At 47.1% G+C, this 27,823-nt stretch overlaps 1 protein-coding gene across 1 annotated transcript in view; it reads right to left on the bottom strand.

Moving 5' to 3' along the window:
* Positions 1-27,823, bottom strand: part of LOC144479728 (cyclic AMP-responsive element-binding protein 3-like protein 3) — a 51,153-nt gene that overhangs the window by 6,040 nt on the left and 17,290 nt on the right. Inside the window, exons 4-9 of the mRNA XM_078198760.1 lie at positions 22,634-22,752; positions 19,037-19,150; positions 8,850-8,956; positions 6,268-6,336; positions 1,617-1,701; positions 2-98 (exon numbers count right to left, since the gene is read on the bottom strand). Of these exons, the coding sequence (XP_078054886.1) occupies positions 2-98; positions 1,617-1,701; positions 6,268-6,336; positions 8,850-8,956; positions 19,037-19,150; positions 22,634-22,752 (591 nt within the window). The remainder of the gene's footprint in view (position 1; positions 99-1,616; positions 1,702-6,267; positions 6,337-8,849; positions 8,957-19,036; positions 19,151-22,633; positions 22,753-27,823) is intronic.

Raw genomic sequence — 27,823 nt, 5'->3', positions numbered from 1 at the left:
CCTCGTACAGGAGTGAAGTCATCTTCCTTTGCACCCTTATTGGCGCTGAACAAATTAAAGCTTGGGAAAATTATCAGGGCAAATGACAACATCAGCACCTGGAGAAAGAAAAGACTAAATGTTACACAGCTCACAATGACACTAACAGTGTACTTCACCTTAAAGGAAGAGTGTTTTTAAGGAACAGTGTCTTAAAGAGACAGTGGAGCGAATTTTACAGGAGGAGAAATATTGTTTGCCTGTCATTAGAAAAGTTAGTCACAAACTAGCCAACTTTCAAAAGGCTACTCCGCAGTGAAAACACGCTGCTGACGACTACACAAGCAGATAGTGGACTTCCAACCCTCAGCAGGAGAAGTCCCCACCTTAGAGAGCTGAATACCAATCTACGTGGCTGACAGCTCTAACAATCACAGCACCATGAGAACTCAGAACTACAAGCGGTCCCATGATGAAGAGAGCAGTGGGTCCCAGAGTCGGACAAGGCTGGGATTTTGGGTGGGGAGGGATCAGGCACCCAAGGGAGGGTTGTCAATGTGGCATGGGGTGTCAGATTTTGGAGTCCAGGTGGGGTGGCAAAAGGGTGATTTTGTATTGGGGGAAGAGAAAGGTGCTCCTTATGGGCAGAGGGCATCCCCCCCCCCCCCCACCTCCCCCACAAAGGATGTAAGCCCCTTCTTTCCCATTTCTTTTATCTCAGATGGTGAAACAGTGGGCTCACCACTCATACCCCTTGTCCATGCCAAATGTATTATGGTGCGGACAGTGCAATATTCGGGTCAACCAGTTTGTTAGCAAGCTCAATTTGCTGTTAATTATTATTTTTTAAATGGCAGAGAAGTTGCTGATTTTGGGGCCCGTCTGTCTACTGTATTGTGGAAAATCATTGTGTTGATGTTGGGGTCATGAACCCAAGCCGGCGCCCTGGGTTTTATGCATGTGTGGGGTGACAGTAGTCCCAGTTTGAAAACTTAAATCCCGGTCTGTGTCCTGTTGCAAATGCGTACAGAAATGCCAGGATTACTAGGTGCTGTTTTCTTATCTCCTCTTGCCTCCTAAAGCTGTTGAGTGTTTGCAGGGTGGCAGAGTGAGGGGGGAGGGTGCAGCATCTCAAATTCATGATGCTGTCATCCCATTGGTACTGCAATGTCATCCAATAGGAATTGCTGCCGAGCCACAGGTGTGGCTATGGCGACACCATTTTAGACACATGTGCTCGCAAACAATAGCAGTAAATTTACTCCATCGGTGAATATATTTAGTTAACAAGAATCTAGCACAGTTCAATAATGATGGAAGTAAATCAGCCACTGCGATCAACAAGGGGGATGAAATTGGACGTGGGACTGGACCACAAAATAGGCAGAAGCACATTGGTCGCTTGTTAATATGACCGGCTGATATTCCGTCTGTTGAACTGAATGGAACAGATTATTGGGCAGAGGGTAGAACAGGCGCCAAATGTGATTCCGCCTGTTTTGTATCACCACCGTGTCCAATTTCACTGCCTCTTCTTCCAGTCTTTCCATTTTACCAACAAACACACCAAAAGATCACGGTTCACAGGCACATGCCTTGTGGGTATGAATATAGCAATGACATGGTCGATAACATACCATGATACAGGTGCTAGTCTGTGCAGTCTTGCCTGTTGAGTGCATGACCAGCATTTGGAGTTTTCTCAGTTGCTGCAGTAATGTCCTATAAGAAGGAAGCAACATTTAGAAAATTTTAGTTTGTGCTAATTCTTTCCAGACTATCAGGGAACATACTACAACACCCACCGGAATACCTGGGAGAAAAAAATGCATTCTCAACAAGATTAACGATACAACTTTCTTCTAATCAACTAGACCGGATCCGATTGCAACCCATTCAAAATGGGTATTGAGATGAGGCCTGCCTGCTCCTAGATGCACTGAACCTGCAAACACAGGTGTCTTGTCAATCTTGCTGATGCGATCATCCTTTGTATTTTGAATCTGCAGTCATTTTATCTGAACATTTTCTGCACTGTAGAACTTACCACATTTGCTGCACTATTGCACAGAAGATTATATTCTGTCAGTGCTAACACCGTTACTCATAACAAATAGAGGTTGGAAATATATGATTGAGCAATCAGACAGTATTCAGACAATCAGACAAATCTGATTATATTCAGAGGGCCAATGATACTCTTAGCTCTTGGGGCTAAAGGGATCAAGGGATATTGGGGGGAAGGTAGGATCAGAATATTGAATTGATGATTAGACATGGTCATAATGAATGGCAGAGCAGGCTCGAAGGGCTGAATGGCCCACTCTTGCTTCTAGTTTCTATGTTTCTAAAATGTCTAAAGATCATTGTTGTAAATCCCCGTAGCCCCAATTCAATTTAAATATACATTACCTCATCAGCTCAATCCAGTCACATTAACAAATTTTAATTTCTCTGGTGACCTTTCTGGAGTCTCTGACCACTCACCATCCTCCTCCAATTATTACCCAGTTCAGTAGAAGAAAGAAGAAACCCTACAGTACAGAAAGAGGCCATTCGGCCCATCGAGTCTGCACCGACCACAATCCCACCCAGGCCCTACCCCCATATCCCTACATATTTTACCCACTAATCCCGCTAATCTATGCATCCCAGGACACTAAGGGGCAATTTTAGCATGGCCAATCAACCTAACCCGCACATCTTTGGACTGTGGGAGGAAACCGGAGCAAACCCACGCAGACACAAGGAGAATGTGCAAACTCCACACAGACAGTGACCCAAGCCGGGAATCGAACCCGGGACCCTGGAGCTGTGAAGCAGCAGTGCTAACCACTGTGCTACCGTGCCGCCCCCAGTAGGACCTCATTGTTCCACTCTTACCAATTCAGTCATGGTTAGAGCATCTCCAGCAATGCCTTCTCTTTTCAACCCCACACCATTACTTCTGTAGCTCCCCCAAGGATCAGTTCTTAGCTATAACCGCCAGCTCTCTATCCACATGCTGCATCTCAATGTTATCATCTGCAGACATGAGCTCAGTTTCCACATGTACATGACTGATACCCAGTGCTACCTCTCCACCACTTCTCATGACCTCTCCGCCACCTCTGTGTTGTTAGACTGAAGCCATTGCTTTGTCCCTGCCATAAGCTCCCTGCATTTGGCACTGAATATACCCACTCTCCAGACACTGACACAGACTCATCACAAACACTGTAGTATCAAGCTTCATACTCCATATCATATCCATCAAAAAACCAATAACCATATTGCACACCGCTGCCCTGCCTCCAAACTACTGCTGTTGAAACTCTCTTCCATACCACTGTCACCTCAAAACTCCATTATTTGAATCCTCTTCTAGACGACCTCCCATCTCCCAACCTCCATAAACTTCAGCTCATTCAAATCTCTGCAGTTCATCTCCTATCCTGCTCCAAGTCCCTTTCATACATCACCCTATGATGTGGAAATGCCGGCATTGGACTGGGGTGGGCACAGTTAGAAGTCTCCCAACGTCAGGTTAAAGTCCAACAGGTTTATTTGGAATCACGAGCTTTCGGAGCGCTGCTCCTTCATCAGGTGAATGGAGTCTCCACTTACCTGATGAAGGAGCAGCGCTCCGAAAGCTCGTGATTCCAAATAAACCTGTTGGGCTTTAGCCTGGTGTTGGGAGTCTTCTAACTGTTCATCATCCTAGTCCTCAATTACCTACATTAGCTCCCAATTCCCCCACACCTCCAACATCTTACCATCATGATGAGACCTTTTCATGGTCTCACCTCTCACAACAATTGACCACCCCTCCAAATTCTGTGCTCGCCTAAATTTGCAACTCCTCCTCTCTTTCATCACCCCACTATCTGCTCCTGTGCCTTCATTCCAGGATTCTCTTCCTAAATCCCTAAGCATTGTTACCTCCACCTTCCTTTAAGATCCTCCTTAAAACCCATCTCTTTGGTCAAGATTTTAAAGCCTTCTAATATCCCTTTTATCTTGGAATGCTTTTTTTGCCTGACACCTTTGTGAAGCCCCTTTAGATGTTTGTGGATTTTAAAGGAATTCTATAAATGCAAGTTCTTGTTTTGCCTACTAGGCATTAACACCAGGTGAAAATTGGTTTTAATAAAACTCACTAAAGCAGAAAGCACTAATCTGACCAGCAAGAGTAAAATGACAGAAGGATATAAGATGATTCTCGCCCACAGGCAGTTTGAACTGCAATTGGGCGACTGGTATTCACTATGTCTTTCCTGAGCCCCTTTTTAACGACATCACTCTGGGCCATTTTCTGTACTGTTTTTTACCGAAGTATGACGATGGACTGACTGTCTAAGCTAGCAGTTCCAAAACTTTAGCGTGTGACTGTGTAAGCAATTAGAGTTAGAGAATCATATCACACAATGAAGGCCATTCATTGAATCATAGAATCCCTACAGTGCAGAAGGAGGCCATTCAGGCTAGCGAGTCTGCACCAACTCTCCAAAAGAGCATCTTACCCAGGCCTACCACATTCCCATGACCCCACACATTTACTATGGCTAATCCCCCTAATCTACACATTGGGGGGGGGCACGATAACTCAGTGGTTAGTACTGCTGCCTCACAGCACCAGGGACCTGGGTTTGATTCCCAGCTTGAGTCGCTGTCTGTGTGGAGTTTGCATGTTCTTCCCGTGTCTGCGTGGGTTTCCTCCAGGTGATTTGGTTTCCTCCCATACTGTGCTAACCACTGTGCCACCATGCTTGTGCCAGCTCTTTGAAAAAGCAATCCAATTAGTCCTCAGCTCTTTCCCCAAAATGTACAGGTGTGCCTACACTGCAACATGTCAAATAATAGAAAAACATAACTCGGGACGATTAATGATATTTTCTCCAAGGATTGGAACTGGGATATTCCTATTTTATTTGCACTGGGGTGTGGCTGAGATGTCTTCCTCCTCCAAGGCAGCAGTGCTGACTGTAAAGCGAAAGCTCAGGTGGGACAATGCCGGGATTGGCTCTGAGTCCCCAAGAGGTGAACACCTAAGCGGCACGGTAGCACAGTGGTTAGCACTGCTGCTTCACAGCTCCAGGGTCCCGGGTTCGATTCCCGGCTCGGGGTCACTGTCTGTGTGGAGTTTGCACATTCTCCTCGTGTCTGCGTGGGTTTCCTCCAGGTGCTCCGGTTTCCTCCCACAGTCCAAAGATGTGCGGGTTAAGTTGATTGGCCAGGTTAAAAATTGCCCCTGAGATGCGTAGGTTTGAGGGATTAGCAAGTAAATATGTGGGGATAGGGCCTGGGTGGGATTGTGGTCGGTGCAGACTCGATGGGCCGAATGGCCTCCTTCCGCACTGTAGGGTTTCTATGATTTCTTACTCCATGGCCCCAGCACCGTCTCCATCAGAGCCTGCCCTCACAACTGTTCCCCCTTTCCGGTCTCACAACTCTTCCCAGTCTCACAACTCTTCCCAGTCCCCACCCCACTTTTATGCAACCCAATCAAAATTTTTCAATGGCAATAGGACCTCATTATTTTTCTAGTGATTACCAGTGATTAGGATTATCTCTATCTTACTGAAGACCAGCTTTGGAATTAGATGGAATACGAGTAGCTGGGCTACATTCTCACGCTGTCTTCGAATGTACTGAAGCCCCAGTTTGTCTTTTTCCTCTGATGGAGAAATCCAGCACGAGGGGGCATGGCTTTAAATTGAGGGGGGGTAATTATAGAACCGATGTCAGGGGTAGGTTCTTTACCCAGAGGGTGGTGAGGGATTGGAATGCCCTGCCAGCATCAGTAGTAAATGCGCCTAGTTTGGGGGCGTTTAAGAGATCCGTAGATAGGTTCATGGACGAAAAGAAATTGGTTTAGGTTGGAGGGTCACAGTTTTTTTTTAACTGGTCGGTGCAACATCGTGGGCCGAAGGGCCTGTTCTGCGCTGTAATGTTCTATGTTCTATGTTCTATGTTTGATACTGTAAATTACCTTCCAGAGAAGATGTTCTTGGGATCCACACCAATTGGTGAAGCCAAAACCAAGACATACCTTTTCTTGATTGTGAGAGCTTATTGACTTGTTCAGTCTCGGTTCTTCTCCCACACAACCAGCAAGAGGAAAGTGATAGAAGGATATAAGATATAAGATGATTCTCGCCCACAGGCAGTTTGAACTGCAGTGTCCCTGCTATCCCCTATTGATATGTGCTCAATGATACCCATTACCTGTTTCTCTTAACCTTAACAACGACATTAACAAACATTCACAATGTAATTAACAAGATATTAACACAGGAGATCACTTACGTATTCTGCTTCTCCAGATGGATGACTTTTCTCTGCAGTTCATAGTTCTGGGCCGTGCAGGCTGCCATTCTGAAGGTGAAAGTGAGAGAACACAAGGGTATACTAAATGTAATAGAGAGCACTGGGTAACTCCAGTATCCACATCATAACTCCAGTATAACAGAGAGTACTGTAACCGGAATATAGTCAAGGTCTGAGTGCACATGAGCTTTGTCTTTTAGTGCAGCATGATGGCACAGCGATTAGCACTGCTGCCTCGATTCTGGCCTTGGGTCACTGTCTGTGTGGAGTTTGCACGTTCTCCCCGTGTCTGCATGGGTTTCCTCCGGGTGCTCCGGTTTCCTCCCATAGTCCAAAGATGTGCAGATTAGGTGGATTGGCCATAATCAATGTGCAGGGTTATGAGTTAGGGTGGGGAATTGGGCCGAGGTAGAGTGCTCTTTCGGAGGATCAGTGCAATGTCTATGGGCTGAGTGGCATTTATCTGCCTATGGACTGCCACAGGGATTACAGGGACCACAATTATTTAGAATTTACATTAATGACTTGGACAATGGAAGTGAATGTACTGTTGCCAAGTTCGTGGATGATACAAAAATAGGTGGGAAGGCAAGTGGTGAGGATGACACAAAGAGTCTACAGACAGCTATAGACAGGTTAGGTGAGCGAGGAATAACTTGGCAGATGGAATATAATGTAGGAAAATGTGAAGTTACTCACTTTGGTAGGAAGAACAAAGGAACTGAATATTATTTAAATGGAGAAAGACAGCAGAAAGCTGCAGCACAGAGGGATTTGGGGGTCCTCGTGCATAAATCACAAAAAGCGAGCATGCAAGTTTAGCAGGGAATAGGGGAGGCAAATGGAATGTTGGTCTTTATTTCAAAAGGAATGAAGTATAAAAATAGGGAAGTCTTGCTAAAATTATACAAGGCATGAGTTAGACCACATCTGGAATACTGTGAACAGTCTTGTTCCCCTTATCAAAGGAAAGATATACTGGCATTGGAGGGCACTCCAGAGAAGTTCACGAGGTTGATCCTGGGTGTGGAGGGATTTTCTTATGAGGGGACATTAAGTAGGTTAGGTCTACTGGAGTTTAGAAGAATGAGAGACAACCATATTGTGGCATATAGGATTCTCAGGGTGCTTGACAGGGTAGATGCTGAGAGGGTGTTTCCCCATGTGGAGAAGTCTAGGACCAGAGAGCATAATCTCAGATTAAGTAAGAGTGAGGGGGAATTTCTTCTCTGAGGGTAGTGAATCTGTGGAATTCTTTACTGCAGAAAGCTGTAGAGGCTGGGTCATTAAGTATGTTCAAGGCTGAGATAGACGGATTTTTAATCAGTGAGGGAGTCGAGGATTATGGGGATAAAGCGAGAAAGTGGAGCTGAGGATTATATCCGATCAGTCGTGATCTCACTGAATGGCGGAGCAGACCTGAAGAGTTAAATGGCTTACTTCTGCTCCTAGGTCTTATGGTCTAAGTCTCATCCACCCACATGCAGCCACATTGCTGAGACTCAAAGAGCCCTTTAATGCTGGCTAGGATGGAGAGGATGTGCTTCACCACTGAGAAACCACTTAGTTAATGGCCTCACAACGATTTTCCTGCACCAACCTGAACTGCCCTTTGTCAAAGATTAAATGTTGAACTGGCACAGACAGAGATTGGGTAAAATCATAGAACCGTAGAATCCTACAGTGCCAGAAGGAGGCCATTCGGCCCATCGAGTCTGCACCGACCACAATCCCACCCAGACCCTATTCCTGTAACCCTTCATATTTACCCTGCTAATCCCCCTGACACTAAAGGCAATTTTAGCATGGCCAATCAACCTAACCCGCACATCTTTGGACTGCGGGAGGAAACCGGAGCACCCGGAGGAAACCCACGCAGACACGGGGAGAATGTGCAAACTCCACACAGACAGTCACCCAAGATGTCACCCAAAGATGTGCAGGTTAGGTTGATTGGCCAGGTTAAAAAGTTGTCCCTTAGAGTCCTGAGATGTGTAGGTTGGAGGGATTGGCGGGTAGATATGTGGGGGTGGGGCCTGGGTGGGATTGTGGTCGGTGCAGACTCGATGGGCCGAATGGCCTCCTTCTGCACTGTAGGGTTTCTATGTTTCTATAAGCCAGGAGCCGAACCCGGGTCTCTGGCGCTGTGAGGCAACAGTACTAACCACTGTGCTACCCCAAAATGTGGACAAATTGCACCGTTGACCTCTGCTCCAATCCCTCTGAAACCTCACCAGGTGACATGTTTCTGCCTTTCAAAATGGATTGGGGGCTGAAAGGTGCAGGAGAGAGCCACTCTATTCACAAATGAATTGCTGTTCCGTTTTTGTCCTGGCTTCCGAGGATACGTATTAAATGACTATGCCCAGAGGATAATGTGATCTTGTCACGCTCTGTCCTTCACACTTCCTTCAATCTTCACCCTCCCTGTCACATCTTTTTTCCCTTTTCCTTTGCCCCAATTCCACCACAGTGTTAGCTGAGATAGGCCAGTCAGCACAAAGCCAGTGGAAAGTCCCAGCACCGCTCTGCCAGGTGTTGTTCCAACCATTATCCCTCACCTGTTTTCCAGGCCGTCAATGTACTCCTTTTTCTTTTTGCGGCTCTCTTGCGCAGACTGTTTATTCCGGATCTTTCTCCTGATCTTCTTTAAAATCCGTTCTTCTTGCTGAGAAGGGGAAAAGAACACAACTCATCCAATCCATTCACATTCTGATTTAATTACTGCTAATAGAGAACAAGAGAAAGGGAGGGAGGGAGGGAGAGAACAAGAGAAAGGGAGGGAGGGAGGGAGGGAGAGAACAAGAGAAAAACAGAGGGAATATGTGTGTGAGAGAGGGAATGAGCAAGGGAGAAAGAAGGTATGTTTGAGAGACAAAGGGAGAGAGTAGGTGTGAGATAGATACAGATAAAAGGAGAAATAAAGAAACGGAGACCATAGAGTGGGTGAGGAAAAGATAGAAAGAGATATAGAAAAGGAGTCAGTGCATGTGTGTGTGTGAGAGAGAGAGGGGTGGAGAGAGAATGGGGGAGGGGGAAAAGGGGACACACAAAACGACAAACAATCAAACTGGAATTGGCTGCCGGCTTTAAATGGAAGGGGCAGAAAAAAATATCAGGCGACTGATACCTTCAGAGGGAGCAGTAAAGATGGCAGTGAAAGCACAGGCAGTTTAAAGTCGAGGGCAAGTAAAACTGAGACTGTGCCAATCCAAGGGTAACTCAATAGAACCACTCAGCCTTAAATTCAGTCAACGGAAAAAGTTGTCGCAAACTAAGGAGTGGCAATGACTTTATAAAAAAATGTTTCAGTAATGAATGTAACAATCCTCTTTCGCCCCATCAGTATCCGGGAGGGAGTTTAACCCACTGGTGAGACAGAACATGTGCCTATAATTAAGTGGACCTTTTGGGTATTGGGCAGAAGAATATTAGTGGGTATGTTATATCAGTTAAATAAACATCCCTTGAATAAAAATCCCCTTTATGTTTTGTAAAAAAGTTAGGAATGGCAGGAAATGTTTCCCTACCTCAGTAAAAGGGACTGAAAGTTCTGATTCAAGATACTATAGAAATGATTTTGTCTCTGGATTTATACCAGTGAGTACTGAAGGACTGACTGGCCTATTCCATTTCACTAACTGATGCACCATCAATCAAGCAAAGACTAGTTAGTATGCAAGAACAAATAGGCTTTTATTAGCAAAAGACTTAGAGCACACCCATGTCGATGAACTGGTCCAGACTGAGGCAGGGGGTGGGGAGCAGCCGCCTTTATACCTGGACCAGGGCGAGGAGGAGTCCCGGGCAGGGCTGGCAGGGATGTGTCCAGGCATGTCACACACACAGGCAATAAGCTAACAGTGGTTTACCACACTAACATACATTTAGCAGATAGGCCTTCTAAAATATATATCTCTGCCATGGCACCTTCTGGCAGTATGGGCCTGTGAATGGACTTGTTCTGTTGTCCGCAGGCCTGTATATAACCACAGCTTTCAATGTATTTTATTGTTTGGCCTTCTATCCATGTCTTCATACTCTACACGCTGATATTGAACACACTCCCCCAGGACACTCCATCCTCCCCACTGTCTGTTTCTAAGTTGCTAAGTTTGCCAGTAAAACCGTGTTGGAAGAGGATGATTAATTTCTCTAAAACCCAGCAATGGCAGGGAATTCACAGCAGGTCTATCAACAACCGAAAAAAGAGAAGACAGCTCAATGTTCCAGGCGGATTATGCCTGCCAAGATCGGAATCCAAAGCCTGAAGCCATCATCCTCTCTGGAGGCATCTGGATGTACGATGCAATTTCTAATTTCCCTTTTTTCATCCCAATCATTTGCAGCAAAGCACCCCACCTGACAGCTTGGCTGAGATTGGGAATTCGCCATTTGCCAAAACTGGAGTTGGCCATTTACCGAAACAGGAATTGGCCATTAGGCCCCCTGAGCCTGATTACCATTAAATTAGAGCATGGCTGTGCTGTGTTTTAATTCTATTTACCTGCCTTGGTTCCGTAACCTTTAACACCCTTACCGAACTAAAACATACCAACCTCAGTTTTGACATTTCAGTTGATCCGTTGCCTCAACAGCTTTTGTGGAGGACAGAATTACCTCTACCCAGGGCTTCCTGGCATCACCTCCGAATAGCCTAGTTCTAATTGTAATGTCCCGTAGTTCTGGGCTACCTGCACTGTGATTCTCTCTACAATCACAATACCCCCCCAACCGCCCAAAACTAATAACTTATCTGTATCTACCCTATTCATTCCTTAAGCATCTCAATAAGCCCTTAATCTTCTATACTGAAGGGAATACACACTTAAGCAATCTGTCCTCCTAATTTAGCCATGATGTGGAGATGCTGGCGTTGGACTGGGGTGGGCACAGTAAGAAGTCTCACAACACCAGGTTGAAGTCCAACAGGTTTACATGGAATCACGAGCTTTCAGAGCGCTGCTCATTTATCAGGTGATTCCAAATAAACCTGTTGGGCTTTACCCTGGTGTTGTGAGACTTCTTATTCGTAATTTAGCCATTTTAGCACAAGTATCATTCTAGTGAATCTGTGCTGCCACTATACCCTCCCTGAGGTGAGGTGTCCAAAACTGAATATTCAAGAGGGCTTCTAACCAGAGCACTAACTGTAACATAACTTCAAAGAACAAAGAACAATACAGCACAGGAACAGGCCCTTCGGCCCTCCAAGCTCGCGCCGCTCCCTGGTCCAAACTAGACCATTCTTTTGTATCCCTCCATTCCCACTCCGTTCATATGGCTGTCTAGATAAGTCTCAAACGTTCCCAGTGTGTCCGCCTCCACCACCTTGCCTGGCAGCGCATTCCAGGCCCCCACCACCCTCTGTGTAAAATATGTCCTTCTGATATCTGTGTTAAACCTCCCCCCCTTCACCTTGAACCTATGACCCCTCGTGAACGTCACCACCGACCTGGGGAAAAGCTTCCCACCGTTCACCCTATCTATGCCTTTCATAATTTTATACACCTCTTTTAAGTCTCCCCTCATCCTCCGTCTTTCCAGGGAGAACAACCCCAGTTTACCCAATCTCTCCTCATAACCAAGCCCCTCCATACCAGGCAACATCCTGGTAAACCTTCTCTGTACTCTCTCCAAAGCCTCCACGTCCTTCTGGTAGTGTGGCGACCAGAACTGGACGCAGTATTCCAAATGCGGCCGAACCAATGTTCTATACATCTGCAACATCAGACCCCAACTTTTATACTCTATGCCCCGTCCTATAAAGGCAAGCATGCCATATGCCTTCTTCACCACCTTCTCCACCTGTGACGTCACCTTTAAGGATCTGTGGACTTGCACACCCAGGTCCCTCTGCGTATCTACACCCTTTATGGTTCTGCCATTTATCGTATAGCTCCTCCCTACATTATTTCTACCAAAATGCATCACTTTGCATTTATCAGGATTGAACTCCATCTGCCATTTCTTTGCCCAAATTTCCAGCCTATCTATATCCTTCTGTAGCTTCTGACAATGCTCCTCACTATCTGCAAGTCCTGCCAATTTTGTGTCGTCCGCAAACTTACTGATCACCCCAGTTACACCTTCTTCCAGATCATTTATATAAATCACAAACAGCAGAGGTCCCAATACAGAGCCCTGCGGAATACCACTAGTCGCAGGCCTCCAGCCGGAAAAAGACCCTTCCACTACCACCCTCTGTCTTCTGTGACCAAGCCAGTTCTCCACCCATCTAGCCACCTCCCCCTTTATCCCATGAGATCCAACCTTTTTCACTAGCCTACCATGAGGGACTTTGTCAAACGCTTTACTAAAGTCCATATAGACGACATCCACGGCCCTTCCCTCGTCAACCATTCTGGTCACTTCTTCAAAAAACTCCACCAGGTTAGTGAGGCATGACCTCCCTCTCACAAAACCATGCTGACTATCGTTAATGAGTTTATTCCTTTCTAAATGCGCATACATCCTATCTCTAAGAATCTTCTCCAACAACTTCCCCACCACGGACGTCAAGCTCACCGGCCTATAATTACCCGGGTTATCCTTCCTACCCTTCTTAAATAACGGGACCACATTGGCTATCCTCCAATCCTCTGGGACCTCACCTGCATCCAGTGACGAGACAAAGATTTGCGTCAGAGGCCCAGCGATTTCATCTCTCGTCTCCCTGAGCAACCTTGGATAGATTCCATCAGGCCCTGGGGATTTGTCAGTCTTTATATTCTCTAACAAACCTAACACTTCCTCCTTTGTAATGGAGATTTTCTCCAACGGTTCAACACTCCCCTCCGAGACACTCCCAGTCAACACATCCCTCTCCTTTGTGAATACCGACGCAAAGTATTCATTTAGGATCTCCCCTACTTCTTTGGGTTCCAAGCATAATTCCCCACTTTTGTCCCTGAGAGGTCCGATTTTTTCCCTGACAACCCTTTTGTTCCTAACGTATGAATAAAATGCCTTGGGATTCTCCTTAATCCTGTCTGCCAAGAACATTTCGTGACCCCTTTTTGCTCTTCTAATTCCCCGTTTGAGTTCTTTCCTACTTTCTTTGTACTCCTCCAGAGCTCCCTCCATTTTTAGCTGCCTGGACCTAACATACGCCTCTCTTTTCTTTTTGACCAGTCCCTCAATTTCCCTGGTTATCCACGGTTCTCGAATCGTACCCTTCCTATCCTTCTTTTTTACAGGCACATGCCTGTCCTGTAGCCCTAACAACTGTTCCTTAAAAGACTCCCACATGGCAGATGTGGATTTACCCTCAAACAACCTCTCCCAATCAAGAGCTGCCAATTTCTGCCTAATCCCACTAAAGTTAGCCTTCCCCCAATCCAACACCTTACCCTTGGGACACCACTCATCCTTTTCCATCACTATCCTAAAGCTAACAGAATTGTGGTCACTATTTGCCACATGTTCCCCTACCGAAACTTTGAAGACCTGACCGGGCTCATTCCCCAGTACGAGGTCCAGTATAGCCCCCTCTCTAGTCGGGCTATCTACATATTGTTCCAAAGAACCCTCCTGTACGCATTTTACAAATTCCTCCCCATTCAGAGTCCCTGCTCTCAGCGATTTCCAGTCTATACCAAGGAAATTGAAGTCTCCCACTACAACAACCCTATTTTTCCTGCACCTATCCAGTATCTCCTGACATATCCGTTCTTCCACTTCCCTTGGGCTGTTGGGGGGCCTGTAGTACACCCCCAACATAGTGACTGCGCCCTTCCTGTTTCTAAGCTCCACCCAGAGTGACTCGTTACACGACCCCTCTGAATTGTCCTCCCTCTGCACCGCTGTAATATGCTCTCCAACTAATACTGCTACTCCCCACCTCTTTTGGCCCCTCCTCTGTCTCGCCTAAAACACTTGTACCCCGGAATATTCAGTTGCCAGTCCTGTCCCTCTTTCAACCAAGTCTCTGTCACCGCAACCACATCCAAATTCCTCGTGAGCATTAAGGCCCTAAGTTCGTCTGTCTTACCTGCTACGCTCCTTGCATTGAAGTATAAGCACTCCAGACCTCCAGGCCCAGTGAGGTCATCCTCCCCCAGAGTGCTCTTCTTCTTTGCCAGCCTTGTCCCAGCCCCAAGCTCGTCCCCAGCCTCTACACTTGTAGACCTAATATTTTGATCCCCACCCCCCTGCCATACTAGTTTAAACCCCCCCAAACTGCACTAGCAAAACTCCCAGCCAGGATATTCATGCCCTTCCAACTTAGTTGTGACCTGTCCTTCTTGTACAGGTGCCATCCTCTCCTGAAAACTTCCCATTGATCTAGGAAAATGAAGCCCTCCCTCCTGGACCAGTCCTTTAGCCAAGCATTCAATTGTACTAACTCCCTATTCCTAGCCTCACTGGCACGAGGCATTGGGAGCAGCCCAGAGATGGCCACCCTGGAGGCCCTACTTTTTAGCCTATTTCCCAACTCCCTGAATTGCTCTCGTAGGATCCCCCTGCTCTTCCTATCTACGTCATTTGCACCAGTGTGTACAATGCGGATAGGAGGCATATTAAAAGGGGAAGATAAAGCTGCCAGCTGCCAGTCCTGTCCCTCTTTCAACCAAGTCTCTGTCACCGTTTCTTTATCTTCCCCTTTTAATATGCCTCCTATCCGCTCGGAGACATCCATGACCCCAGCACCAGGTAGGCAGACTACCATCCTGGAGTCTCGTTCGCACCCACAGAATCGCCTGTCTGTGCCTCTAACCGACGCATCCCCCACCACTATTGCTCTCCTAACCCCTCTCTTTCCTTTCCAGGCCACAGAGCCTGACTGTGTGCCAGTGACCTGGTCACTGTGGCTTACCCCTGGAGAGTCATCCTCCTCCACACTATCCAAAACAATATACTTGTTTTGGAGTGGGACAACCACAGGTGACCCCTCCTCTAATTGCTCACTCCCCTCCCCTCTCACACCTGTCGCCGAGCCCTTCCTATTATGAGAGACAGCCACTGGAGTACTCTCTGGTACGTTACCCTTCTGACCTTTACTCCTCCTAACTGTGACCCACGTGTCTTCCTCCCGATGCCCCGGTGTAACTAGTTCCCTATAACTCATGTCAATTATTCTCTCATTCTCCCTGACTAGACCAAGGTCAGCAATCTGCAGCTCCAGTTCCCTGACGCGGTCCCTCAGGAGCTGCAGTTCCACGCACCTGGCACAAATGTGAACCTCTGGGAGGCTAGGTGTTTCCAGGAACTCCCACATCCCACACCGGAAGCACCGAACTGGTCTATCACTCATAGTTACCCTTATCCTATATAGGTTTGGATAAAAATAACTTACCTTGCCTCGCCCTTTCAGCCTAAGCCCTGTGAGCCAAAGCCCTTATAGCTCACACTCTGCTTCCCACACACTCTGCTGCCCGCTCCCGACGCTGCCCGCTTCCCACACACTCTGCTGCCCGCTTCCATCCCTTATATTCCAGAACTCTTGAGACAAAGGATAACATTTCCAAAATAACAAACAATGCACCTCCCCTAGTTCACACTGGTCTACTTAGCACCTGCCTACTCCAGTTACTACCAGTGTGCTTCAGTTATTGCCAGGCTACTGCAGATAGCACTGGCTTTCTCCAGATATTACCAACCTGCTCCAGTTAGCACCGACCTGCTCCTGTTAGCACCGACCTGCTCCAGTTAGCACTGACCTGCTCCAGTTAGCACCGACCTGCTCCTGTTAGCACCGACCTGCTCCTGTTAGCACCGACCTGCTCCGGTTAGCACCGACCTGCTCTGGTTAGCACCGACCTGCTCCAATGAGCACCAACCTGCTCCAGTTAGCATCGACCTGCTCTGGTTAGCACTGACCTGCTCCAATGAGCACCGACTTGCTCTGGTTAGCACTGACCTGTTCTGGTTAGCACCGACTTGCTCTGGTTAGCACCGACCTGTTCTGGTTAGCACCGACCTGCTCTGGTTGGCAACAACCTGCTCCAATGAGCACCGACCTACTCTGGTTAGCACCGAACTGCTCTGGTTAGCACTGACCTGCTCCAATGAGCACTGACTTGCTCTGGTTAGCACCGACCTGTTCTGGTTAGCACCGGCCTGCTCCGGTTAGCATGACCTGCCCCGGTTAGCACCGACCTGCTCCGGTTAGCATGACCTGCCTCGGTTAGCACCAACCTGCTCTGGTTAGCACCGACCTGCTCTGGTTAGCACCGACCTGCTCCGGTTAGCATGACCTGCCCCGGTTAGCACCAACCTGCTCCAATGAGCACCGACCTAGTCTGGGTCGCAACGACCTGCTCTGGTTAGCACTGCCCTACTCTGGTTAGCACCAACCTGCTCTGGTTAGCACCAACCTGCTCCGGTTAGCACTAGCCTGCTCTGGTTAGCACTGACCTGCTCCGGTTAGCACTGACCTGCTCCGGTTAGCAATGAGCTGCTCCGGTTAGCACTGAGCTGCTCCGGTTAGCACTGACCTGCTCTGGTTAACATTGACCTGCTCTGGTTAGCACCGACCTGCTCTGGTTAGCATTGACCTGCTCCAGTTAGCACCAGCCTGCTCCGGTTAGCACCGACCTGCTCCAGTTAGCACTGACCTGCTATGGTTAGCAGCAGCCTGTCCTGGTTAGTGCTGCCCCTGTTCTGATCCACCCCACCTCTGCTCTGATTAGTACTGCCCCTGCTCTGATTCACTCCACCTCTGCTCTGATTAGTACTGCTCCTGCTCTGATTCACTCCACCGCTGCTCTGATTAGTACTGCTCCTGCTCTGATTCACTCCATCTCTGCTCTGGTTAGTACTGCTCCTGCTCTGATCCACTCCACTTCTGCTCTGGTTAGTACTGCCCCTGCTCTGATCCACTCCACCTCTGCTCTGATTAGTACTGCCCCTGCTCTGATCCACTCCACCTCTGCTCTGATTAGTACTGCTCCTGCTCTGATCCACTCCACCTCTGCTCTGATTAGTACTGCCCCTGCTCTGATCCACTCCACCTTTGCTCTGATTAGTACTGCCCCTGCTCTGATCCACTCCACCTCTGCTCTGATTAGTACTGCTCCTGCTCTGATCCACTCCACCTCTGCTCTGATTAGTACTGCTCCTGCTCTGATCCACTCCACTTCTTCTCTGGTTAGTACTGCTCCTGCTCTGATTCACTCCACTTCTGCTCTGGTTAGTACTGCTCCTGCTCTGATCCACTCCACTTCTGCTCTGGTTAGTACTGCTCCTGCTCTGATTCACTCCACTTCTGCTCTGGTTAGTACTGCTCCTGCTCTGATTCACTCCACCTCTGCTCTGGTTAGTACTGCTCCTGCTCTGATCCACTCCACTTCTGCTCTGGTTAGTACTGCTCCTGCTCTGATTCACTCCACCTCTGCTCTGATTAGTACTGCTCCTGCTCTGATCCACTCCATCTCTGCTCTGGTTAGTACTGCTCCTGCTCTGATCCACTCCACTTCTGCTCTGGTTAGTACTGCCCCTGCTCTGATCCACTCCACCTCTGCTCTGATTAGTACTGCCCCTGCTCTGATCCACTCCACCTCTGCTCTGATTAGTACTGCTCCTGCTCTGATCCACTCCACCTCTGCTCTGATTAGTACTGCCCCTGCTCTGATCCACTCCACTTCTGCTCTGGTTAGTACTGCCCCTGCTCTGATCCACTCCACCTCTGCTCTGGTTAGTACTGCTCCTGCTCTGATCCACTCCACTTCTGCTCTGGTTAGTACTGCCCCTGCTCTGATCCACTCCACCTCTGCTCTGATTAGTACTGCCCCTGCTCTGATCCACTCCACCTCTGCTCTGATTAGTACTGCTCCTGCTCTGATCCACTCCACATCTGCTCTGATTAGTACTGCCCCTGCTCTGATCCACTCCACCTCTGCTCTGGTTAGTACTGCCCCTGCTCTGATCCACTCCACCTCTGCTCTGATAAGTACTGCTCCTGCTCTGATTCACTCCACCTCTGCTCTGGTTAGTACTGCTCCTGCTCTGATCCACTCCACCTCTGCTCTGATTAGTACTGCTCCTGCTCTGATCCACTCCACCTCTGCTCTGATTAGTACTGCTCCTGCTCTGATTCACTCCATCTCTGCTCTGGTTAGTACTGCTCCTGCTCTGATTCACTCCATCTCTGCTCTGGTTAGTACTGGTCCTGCTCTGATCCACTCCACTTCTGCTCTGGTTAGTACTGCCCCTGCTCTGATCCACTCCACCTCTGCTCTGATTAGTACTGCCCCTGCTCTGATCCACTCCACCTCTGCTCTGATTAGTACTGCTCCTGCTCTGATCCACTCCATCTCTGCTCTGGTTAGTACTGCTCCTGCTCTGATCCACTCCATCTCTGCTCTGGTTAGTACTGCTCCTGCTCTGATCCACTCCACTTCTGCTCTGATTAGTACTGCCCCTGCTCTGATCCACTCAACCTCTGCTCTGATTAGTACTGCCCCTGCTCTGATCCACTCCACTTCTGCTCTGGTTAGTACTGCCCCTGCTCTGATCCACTCCACTTCTGCTCTGGTTAGTACTGGTGGAATGCCCTGCCTGCAGCAGTAGTGGACTCGCCAACATTAAGGGCATTTAAAGGGTCATTGGATAAATATATGGATGATATTGGAATAGTGTAGATTAGAGGGGCTTTAGATTGGTTTCACTAGTCGGCGCAACATCGAGGGCCGAAGGGCCTGTACTGCGCTGTTATGTTCTATGTTCTATGTACTGCTCCTGCTCTGATCCACTCCACCTCTGCTCTGGTTTGAACAATGCAAGCGGTGATTAGCTGTCAACGTACCTTAGTCAGTGGCAGCTGTGATGGAAGCGAGACCCCCTCTTTCACCAATAACTTCCTCTCATCTTCGTTGAGTACGAGATCTCGAACCTGGTGTGGCTGCAGCTGCGGCTTGTGCTGTTGTTGCAAAAAAGGAAATGAGAGTCTGTGATAAATACATAAAGTGGAGATGCCGGCGTTGGACTGGGGTAAACACAGTAAGAAGTCTCACAACACCAGGTTAAAGTCCAACAGATTCATTTGGTAGCACAAGCCACTAGCTTTCGGAGCGCTGCTCCTTCATCAGGTGACTCACCTGATGAAGGAGCAGCGCTCTGAAAGCTTGTGGCTTGTGCTACCAAATAAACGTGTTGGACTTTAACCTGGTGTTGTGAGATTCTTACTATAAACACAGAAACACAGAGGGAACAGCAGAGTTACTGCAGCAAAGAACAAAAGGGAAGATTTACATTTATATAGCACCTTTCACAACCTCAGGACACATCAAAGCACTTCACGCCCAATGTTGATACTGCTGATGTTTAATGTGGGAATCGCAGCAGCCAATCACAGCAAGCTGTCACAAACAGCAACACGATCATCTGTTTTTAGCTGAGGGATGTTGGCTGAGGGATGAATATTGACCAGGATACTGGGAAGAACTCCCCTGCTCTTCAAATAATATCATGGGATTTTTTTACATCCACCTGAGAGGGCAATTGAAGCCTCAGTTCATAGAACATAGAACATAGAACAGTACAGCACAGAACAGGCCCTTCGGCCCACAATGTTGTGCCGAGCTTTATCTGAAACCAAGATCAAGCTATCCCACTCCTTATCATCCTGGTGTGCTCCATGTGCCTATCCAATAACCGCTTAAATGTTCCTAAAGTGTCTGACTCCACTATCACTGCAGGCAGTCCATTCCACACCCCAACCACTCTCTGCGTAAAGAACCTACCTCTGATATCCTTCCTGTATCTCCCACCACGAACCCTATAGTTATGTCCCCTTGTAATAGCTCCATCCACCCGAGGAAATAGTCTTTGAACGTTCACTCTATCTATCCCCTTCATCATTTTATAAACCTCTATTAAGTCTCCCCTCAGCCTCCTCCGCTCCAGAGAGAACAGCCCTAGCTCCCGCAACCTTTCCTCATAAGACCTACCCTCCAAACCAGGCAGCATCCTGGTAAATCTCCTCTGCACTCTTTCCAGCGCTTCCACATCCTTCCTATAGTGAGGTGACCAGAGCTGCACACAATACTCCAAATGTGGTCTCACCAAGGTCCTGTACAGTTGCAGCATAACCCCACGGCTCTTAAACTCCAACCCCCTGTTAATAAAAGCTAACACACTATAGGCCTTCTTCACAGCTCTATCCACTTGAGTGGCAACCTTTAGAGATCTGTGGATATGAACCCCAAGATCTCACTGTTCCTCCACAGTCTTCAGAACCCTACCTTTGACCCTGTAATCCACATTTAAATTAGTCCTACCAAAATGAATCACCTCACATTTATCAGGGTTAAACTCCATTTGCCATTTTTCAGCCCAGCTTTGCATCCTATCTATGTCTCTTTGCAGCCCACAACAGCCCTCCACCTCATCCACTACTCCACCAATCTTGGTGTCATCAGCAAATTTACTGATCCACCCTTCAGTCCCCTCCTTTAAGTCATTAATAAAAATCACAAAGAGCAGAGGACCAAGCACTGATCCCTGCGGCACTCCGCTAGCAACCTGCCTCCAATCCGAAAATTTTCCATCGACCACCACCCTCTGTCTTCGATCAGACAGCCAGTTACCTATCCAATCGGCCAACTTTCCCTCTATCCCGCACCTCCTCACTTTCATCATAAGCCGACCATGGGGGACCTTATCACCTTACTAAAATCCATGTATATGACATCAACTGCCCTACCTTCATCAACACACTTAGTTACCTCCTCAAAAAATTCTATCAAATTTGTGAGGCATGACTTGCCCTTCACGAATCCGTGCTGGCTATCCCGGATTAATCCGCATCTTTCTAAATGGTCGTAAATCCCATCTCTAAGGACCTTTTCCATCAATTTACCAACCACCGAAGTAAGACTAACCGGTCTATAATTACCAGGGTCATTTCTATTCCCTTTCTTAAACAGAGGAACAACATTCACCATTCTCCAGTCCTCTGGCACCATCCCCGTGGACAGCGAGGACCCAAAGATCAAAGCCAAAGGCTCTGCAATCTCATCCCTTGCCTCCCAAAGAATCCTAGGATACATTTCATCAGGCCCAGGGGACCTATCGACCTTCAGTTTATTCAAAACTGCCAGGACATCCTCCCTCCGAACATCTATTTCCTCCAGCCTATTAGCCTGTAACACCTTCTCTTCCTCAAAAACATGGCCCCTCTCCTTGGTGAACACTGAAGAAAAGTATTCATTCATCACCTCGCCTATCTCTACTGACTCCATACACAAGTTCCCACTACTGTCCTTGACCGGCCCTAACCTCACCCTGGTCATTCTTTTATTCCTCACATAAGAGTAAAAAGCCTTGGGGTTTTCCTTGATCCGACCCGCCAAGGACTTCTCGTGTCCCCTCCTAGCTCTCCTAAGCCCCTTTTTCAGCTCATTCCTTGCTAACTTGTAACCCTCAATCGAGCCTCATCTGGAAGATGGCACCTCTGACAATGCAACACTGCCTCAGTATTGCACTGATGGGTCAGCCTGGAATATCCCAGAAGGGAGAAACAGTTTGGACCAATATTCTTATTTCCCTGTTTTACTGGTGGTCCATTTTAAAGTACATGGCCAGAATTTTTCAGCCATTCCCGCCAGTGGGATTCTCTGGTCCTGCCGCAGTGAATGGAGATGTGGCTGAGCGCCAAATTCTCCGTCCTCTCTTGCAGCGGAGATGGGGCGTGAACAGCCGGAAAGCTCCCCCCTTCAAGACCGGTACGAACCAGTATTCTTATTTCCCTGATTTACTGTTTTTATCCTCCTGGAAAATCTTCCTGGTGACTCAGAGACAAGATTGCTTCTGATCCAGGATGGCTTTAACAAGAGCATTGTTAACAAATTCAAACCCAGGGACTGTCATTAACTAGCAGGAGGATTTATAACTTTTCCCTCCTTTCACTCGATATCAATATTTTACCTCAGTTTAGCTCGGCACAACATCGTGGGCCGAAGGGCCTGTTCTGTGCTGTACTGTTCTATGTTCTATGTTCTTTAGGTATAAACTTTTATTAACAGTCCTAAATAATCAAGTACCTCACAAAGTATCAATTAGGCAACTAGTTAGATCCAAAATGAACAAGTGGTCAATTGATGATTGTGAAGTCGCACGGGCTAGCATAGCCAATTGTTACAGCCCAGATGAAGGCCATTCAGCCCATTATGTCTATGCAAGCTCTAGGCTAGACCATTGTTAGAGCATCTCTCCTCATGGCCTGTCTCACTGAGTACCTCCATCTGTGAAGTTGTTTTAAACCTACAAGTTGTGATTAATTTCTCACTCGACCCTGCATTAAAACCAAACTGAAGAGGTCAAATGTAAGAAAGGACACAACACCCAGGTTAGAGAAATTAATTCAGAACAACTTAATCGTGCCGAGCACACACAACCTCACCATTTCACTTGTGTTAGAAAGCAGTAAATCCTTGACAGTGAGTGTCAGGAAATTATTGGGAGCAGATTGTACCGGAATGTTCTGCCTCCCTTCCTCAAAGAGTTGAGAGTTCCAGTCATCTGAGAGATTAAAAACAGAAAAGGACATGACAATCTGTTAACATTTACCTCAGAATTTCTATTAGCCAGTCTGTGAATATATAACAGCTTTCACTTATATAGCGCCTTTAACGTGGTAAAGTGTCTCAAGATGGTTCATAGGAGAGTTATAAAATTAAGTTTGATGCCAAGTCTCATATGGATACATTTAAACATTATGGTTACTCAAAGAGGTAGGTGCTAAGGAGAGTCTTAAGTGGGGAAAGACAGGTGGTGAGGGAAAGATGTCTAGGGAGAGATTTTCAAGGCTTCAGGTCTGAAAGTGGAACACTGGTAGGACAAAGTGAGTGGAGGATGCGCAAGAGGCCAAAATTGAAGGAACGCAGAGATCTCACAATATTTTAGGGCAAGAGGAGGTTACAGAGGTAGGGAGGAGCGAGGCAGGGAAAGGTATTTGAATAGAAGGATGAACATTTTAAATATAAAGCATGAATAGATTGAGAACCAATGTCCATTAGATATGATAAGAAGTTTCACAACACCAGGATAAAGTCCAACAGGTTTATTTGGAATCACGAGCTTTCGGAGCGCTACATCAGGTGAGGAAGGAGCAGCGCTCCGAAAGCTCGTGATTCCAAATAAACCTGTTGGACTTTAACCTGGTGTTATGAGACTTCTTACTGAGTCCACCCCAGTCCAACGTCGGATTCTCCACATCATTAGACATAGGGATGAGGCGTGCATGGGAGTTAGTGCTAGTCAGGCTAAAAGCGGCAGTTATGGATGAGCTAAAGCTTATTTTGGGTGGGAGGCAGCAGGCTGACCAGAAGACCATTAGTTTAGTCACGATATAGGAAGCTAAGCCAGAAACTGATTGAAGTAAACAGAAGTCAACAGAAAAGGAAATGTAGATAAAATCCACTATGAAATGGTCATCAATTCTAAATACACATGCTAGTGAACTTGCTGTCTTGTTCCAGTATTTGGAGTTTCTCTGTTATTCTTTGCCTTTCCTTTCCTGTGTTACTTCCCTGAGACATTTCTTCCCCTTTCATTGTTTTTAACGTTACCTGGATAACTCATCCAGAAATGCAATATTCAATGTTTCCATGAGTTTTAGCTTCTCAGGTATAATCCTGACAGGTGAAATGCTGAGGTAAAGAATGAGGGGTGACAAAATTGAAAATTTATGGTTTCATTAGAGGTTATACAGTTTCCAAAATTCTGAGAGGGTTTTTCATGTTAAGCAGCTTGGCAATCTAGTAACGAGAGTACACAAATTCATCGGGGCAAATTTTCCCGTTCCGCCCGCCACAGGAATCGGAGCAAGCGAGGGGCAGACCATGGAAAGGTCCGTTGACCTCGGGCGGGATTTTCCGGTTTCGGGGCAAGCGCAGCCAGAAAATCCTTCCCAAAATGACAGGAATGAGGTGAGGGTTGGGTTGCCAACAGTGATTAAAATGGATTCCTGGAGGTTTCATCACATGACTTATGGGAGGCATGACGGCACAGTGGTTAGCACTGCAGCCTCACAGTGCCAGGGTCCCAGGTTCAATTCCGGCCTCAGGTCTCTGTCTGTGTGGAGTTTGCACATTCTCCCCGTGTCTGCGTGGGTTTCCTCCGGGTGCTCTGGCTTCCTCCCACAGTCCAAAGATGTGTGGGCTAGGTTGACTGGTCATGCTAAATTGCCCCTTAGTGTCAGGGGGATTAGCAGGGTAAATGCATGGGTTGTGGGTATAGCACCTGGGTGGGATTATGGTCAGTATGGACTTGATGGGCCGAATAGCCCATACTGTAGGGATTCTATAGGCCCGATTGTACCAAACTTTTGCGCCCATTTTCGGGCACGAAATCACAGTAAAGCCGGGCGTCAGGCCTTTAACACGATCTGCACCCGAATCTGAGCAGATCGCGGCTTTACTGACACCTGATTCGGGCGCGGGTCTGGTCCACGCCCGGATCGGGCGGCCCGACGATTTAAATGCATTAGCATGCATTTAAATCGACTTAATGAACCGCGCGCCCAACCCTACCGCCAAATCCCACTTTACCGTCTTCTGGTCCGTTCCGCATCCGCGCTTTTAGCAACCTGCAGAATAAAAGTCCGAAGCGGATTTCTATTCTGCAGGTGAACCTCCGAAGCCCTCTCTGCCCTTGTGAAGTCACCATCCTCCTCGACCATCCTTTGCAGACCCCCCCGCTAACCACCTCGGCAGACCCCCCCCCCCCCCCCCCCCCCCGGGATCGGACCCCCCTGGGAGGCAGGCCCCCCTCAACAGATTGCTGGTCTCCCTCCACCATCCTTCTGACCTGCAGTCCTTCGAGAGCCTGCAGCACCTTCCTGGCCTTCCGCTGGCATCCGCCGGGAAGTGGGGGGGGGGGGTGCGGGCTCAGATGGATCCCTGGTTGGGGGGGAGGATGGACGTGGAAGAATCTTGCAAACTGAAAATAATGTAGCATCTTCTTTGTGCTGCCTAATTATCTATGGGAAAGGTAATTAAACTACAGTGTCCTAGTGAGCAATTAGTGACCTGTATAATACATTTGTGACCTGTAACTGGATTGTTGATGCTCAAATGTTCAGAGTCCTGTGGTGAACTTGGAAGAATTGTCCCCGTGGTGGAACTTGGTTGGAAATAAGATTCAAGGAGATTACTAAATCTTGTTTTCATCTGAACATTGCACAGAATTAGAGGAATTCCCTTTGGAAGATAATGTCAAAATTATAATCGCAGGAACTAAAAACCTGACAGTCAAAAATTTAGGAAAATATTTCAAAATATGGATGGGGGGGATATATATTTTGAAATATTTTCCCAAATGTTTGACTGTCAGGTTTTTAGTTCCTGCGATTATAATTTTGACATTATCTTCCAAAGGGAATTCCTCTAATTCTGTGCAATGTTCAGATGAAAACAAGATTTAGTAATCTCCTTGAATCTTATTTCCAACCAAGTTCCACCACGGGGACAATTCTTCCAAGTTCACCACAGGACTCTGAACATTTGAGCATCAACAATCCAGTTACAGATCACAAATGTATTATACAGGTCACTAATTGCTCACTAGGACACTGTAGTTTAATTACCTTTCCCATAGATAATTAGGCAGCACAAAGAAGATGCTACATTATTTTCAGTTTGCAAGATTCTTCCAACTCCATCCTTCCCCCCCCACCTCTGCTCTCTCTGCTGTTTTTTCTTTCGCGCCTGGGCGCGCTGCTTCGGATTTTTTTTTCGAACTGCGCATGCGCAGTTCAGAGCTCCGATCGGTCCGGCAGCGCTAAGCCCCGCCCACAGCGCGGATCGGACCAGAGCTGGCAAAAAGCGTATGGGCGCGCTGCAAAGAGGATTCCGGGCTCGGATCTGAATTACGCCCGGATCCAGCCCTAAGAGTCTGAATGGTAAAATTCCCCCCTATGACTTGCCCCACGCTCCAGCCATTAGTCAGCTGACACATCCATCCTTGTGACTCACTGCCTTCCTGCGCCAACTGGAAAGCAAAAAGACTCATTGCCCAATTGGATGATGCTTGACTTGTCAGCCAATCAGCCTTTCTTTTCCCCATTTTCAATATGTTCCTATCTGGTAAAGAGTGCAATAATCTTCTTTGCCTGATCTGTGACATGGAGCCAGAAATTCATGTAACCTTCCTCATTAGTGGTTAGATTAATGCATTGGGCAATTCCAAACTACCATCGAGATAATAATCTTTTGTGACATTACCATGATTGTGTAAATTATCTTATTTATGCAATAAAATATGCAACAGATTTTGAAAAAAAGATCAGTGTGAGTTGCTACTGTCCTTGATATTGAAGCGAAGTATTCATTTCCACTCGATTTCTCCAGACAAAACTGTAGCTGCTATAACTGTAACGAGTTACTATTTACAAAAGAGGGGAGGTGAAATCTTTAATAAAGGAAAGGTGATTTCGAGGAGGGGACAGATGAGAAAAGTAACCCATAAAAATGTGCATTTGGAAGCTTTTGGATCTCAAAAGGGATATGTTGGACATTTTTGAAAATTAAAGGCAGGATATTTATTATTGCTTTGTAAATTGGATCTAATTTGGAGGTGGAGTGAATTGCACCAGTGCTGGGTCCCACCTTCAGCTTAATGCTTGGACTTTTGTTGAGTGACATTCAAACTCTTTGAATGGAATTGCCTGGTCCAACTTTCACGCCAGCTGCTGGGCTGTGCAGTAAGATGATACCACCATTTCAGATGCTTCCAGTGCTCACAGGGACACCAACGCAAACGCCTTTCTCAAGACGGTGTGTCACACAGGCAGCTAGTGCGTCCTCAAGAAGGCAACCGGCATCCCAAGTGCCATTTACATCAGCTCTACAGATTCAACTTCCTCAACCGTGAAGAATGAAACAAAATAATCTGATGCAAGAGGACAACATCCCTGGGCCAGAATCGATTGTACCATGCATCTTAAAAGAACCTAAAGAGATAGCAGTGGTATTATTACACATACCGAATTTAATAATTCATTAGTAATAGATATAGTGCCAGTGGGCTGGTGGATAGCGAACATCACGCCTCGATTTAAGAAGGGATGTAGAACATGTCCAGGGAACTACAGATCATTCAGTGGAAAACTACAGAGGCAACTTACAAGGATGTTGCCAGCAAATGGACAATTGTATCTCTGAGGAAAGGGCTGCAGTTGTTTTCTTTGGAACAGAGGAGGCTGAGGGGAGATTTAATTGAATTGTATAGCATGATAATGTAGATCGAAGGACCTATTTCTATTAACAGAGAGATCAAAATTGGGGGCGCAGATTTAGAGTATTTGATAAATGGATTAGGGAGGAGTTAAGAAGATTCTTTTCACCCAGATAGTTTTGGGGATCTGGAACTCACTGGTTGAAAAGTTTGTGGGGACAGAATTTCTCTTTCCATTCAAAGAATGCTAGGATATGCACTTGAGGTGCTGTAACTGTCTCTGTCTGCGTGGAGTCTGCACGTTCTCCCCATGTCTGCGTGGGTTTCCTCCGGGTGCTCCGGTTTCCTCCCACACTCCAAAGATGTGCGGGTTAGGTTAATTGGCCGTGCTAAATTGCCCCTTAGTGTCCTTGGG

This window comes from Mustelus asterias, chromosome 26 (genome assembly GCF_964213995.1).
Source record: "Mustelus asterias chromosome 26, sMusAst1.hap1.1, whole genome shotgun sequence".
Classification (NCBI taxonomy): domain Eukaryota; kingdom Metazoa; phylum Chordata; class Chondrichthyes; order Carcharhiniformes; family Triakidae; genus Mustelus; species Mustelus asterias.
Note: the sequence above shows the minus strand (reverse complement) of the source record. Positions and strands in the feature narration are given on the sequence as shown.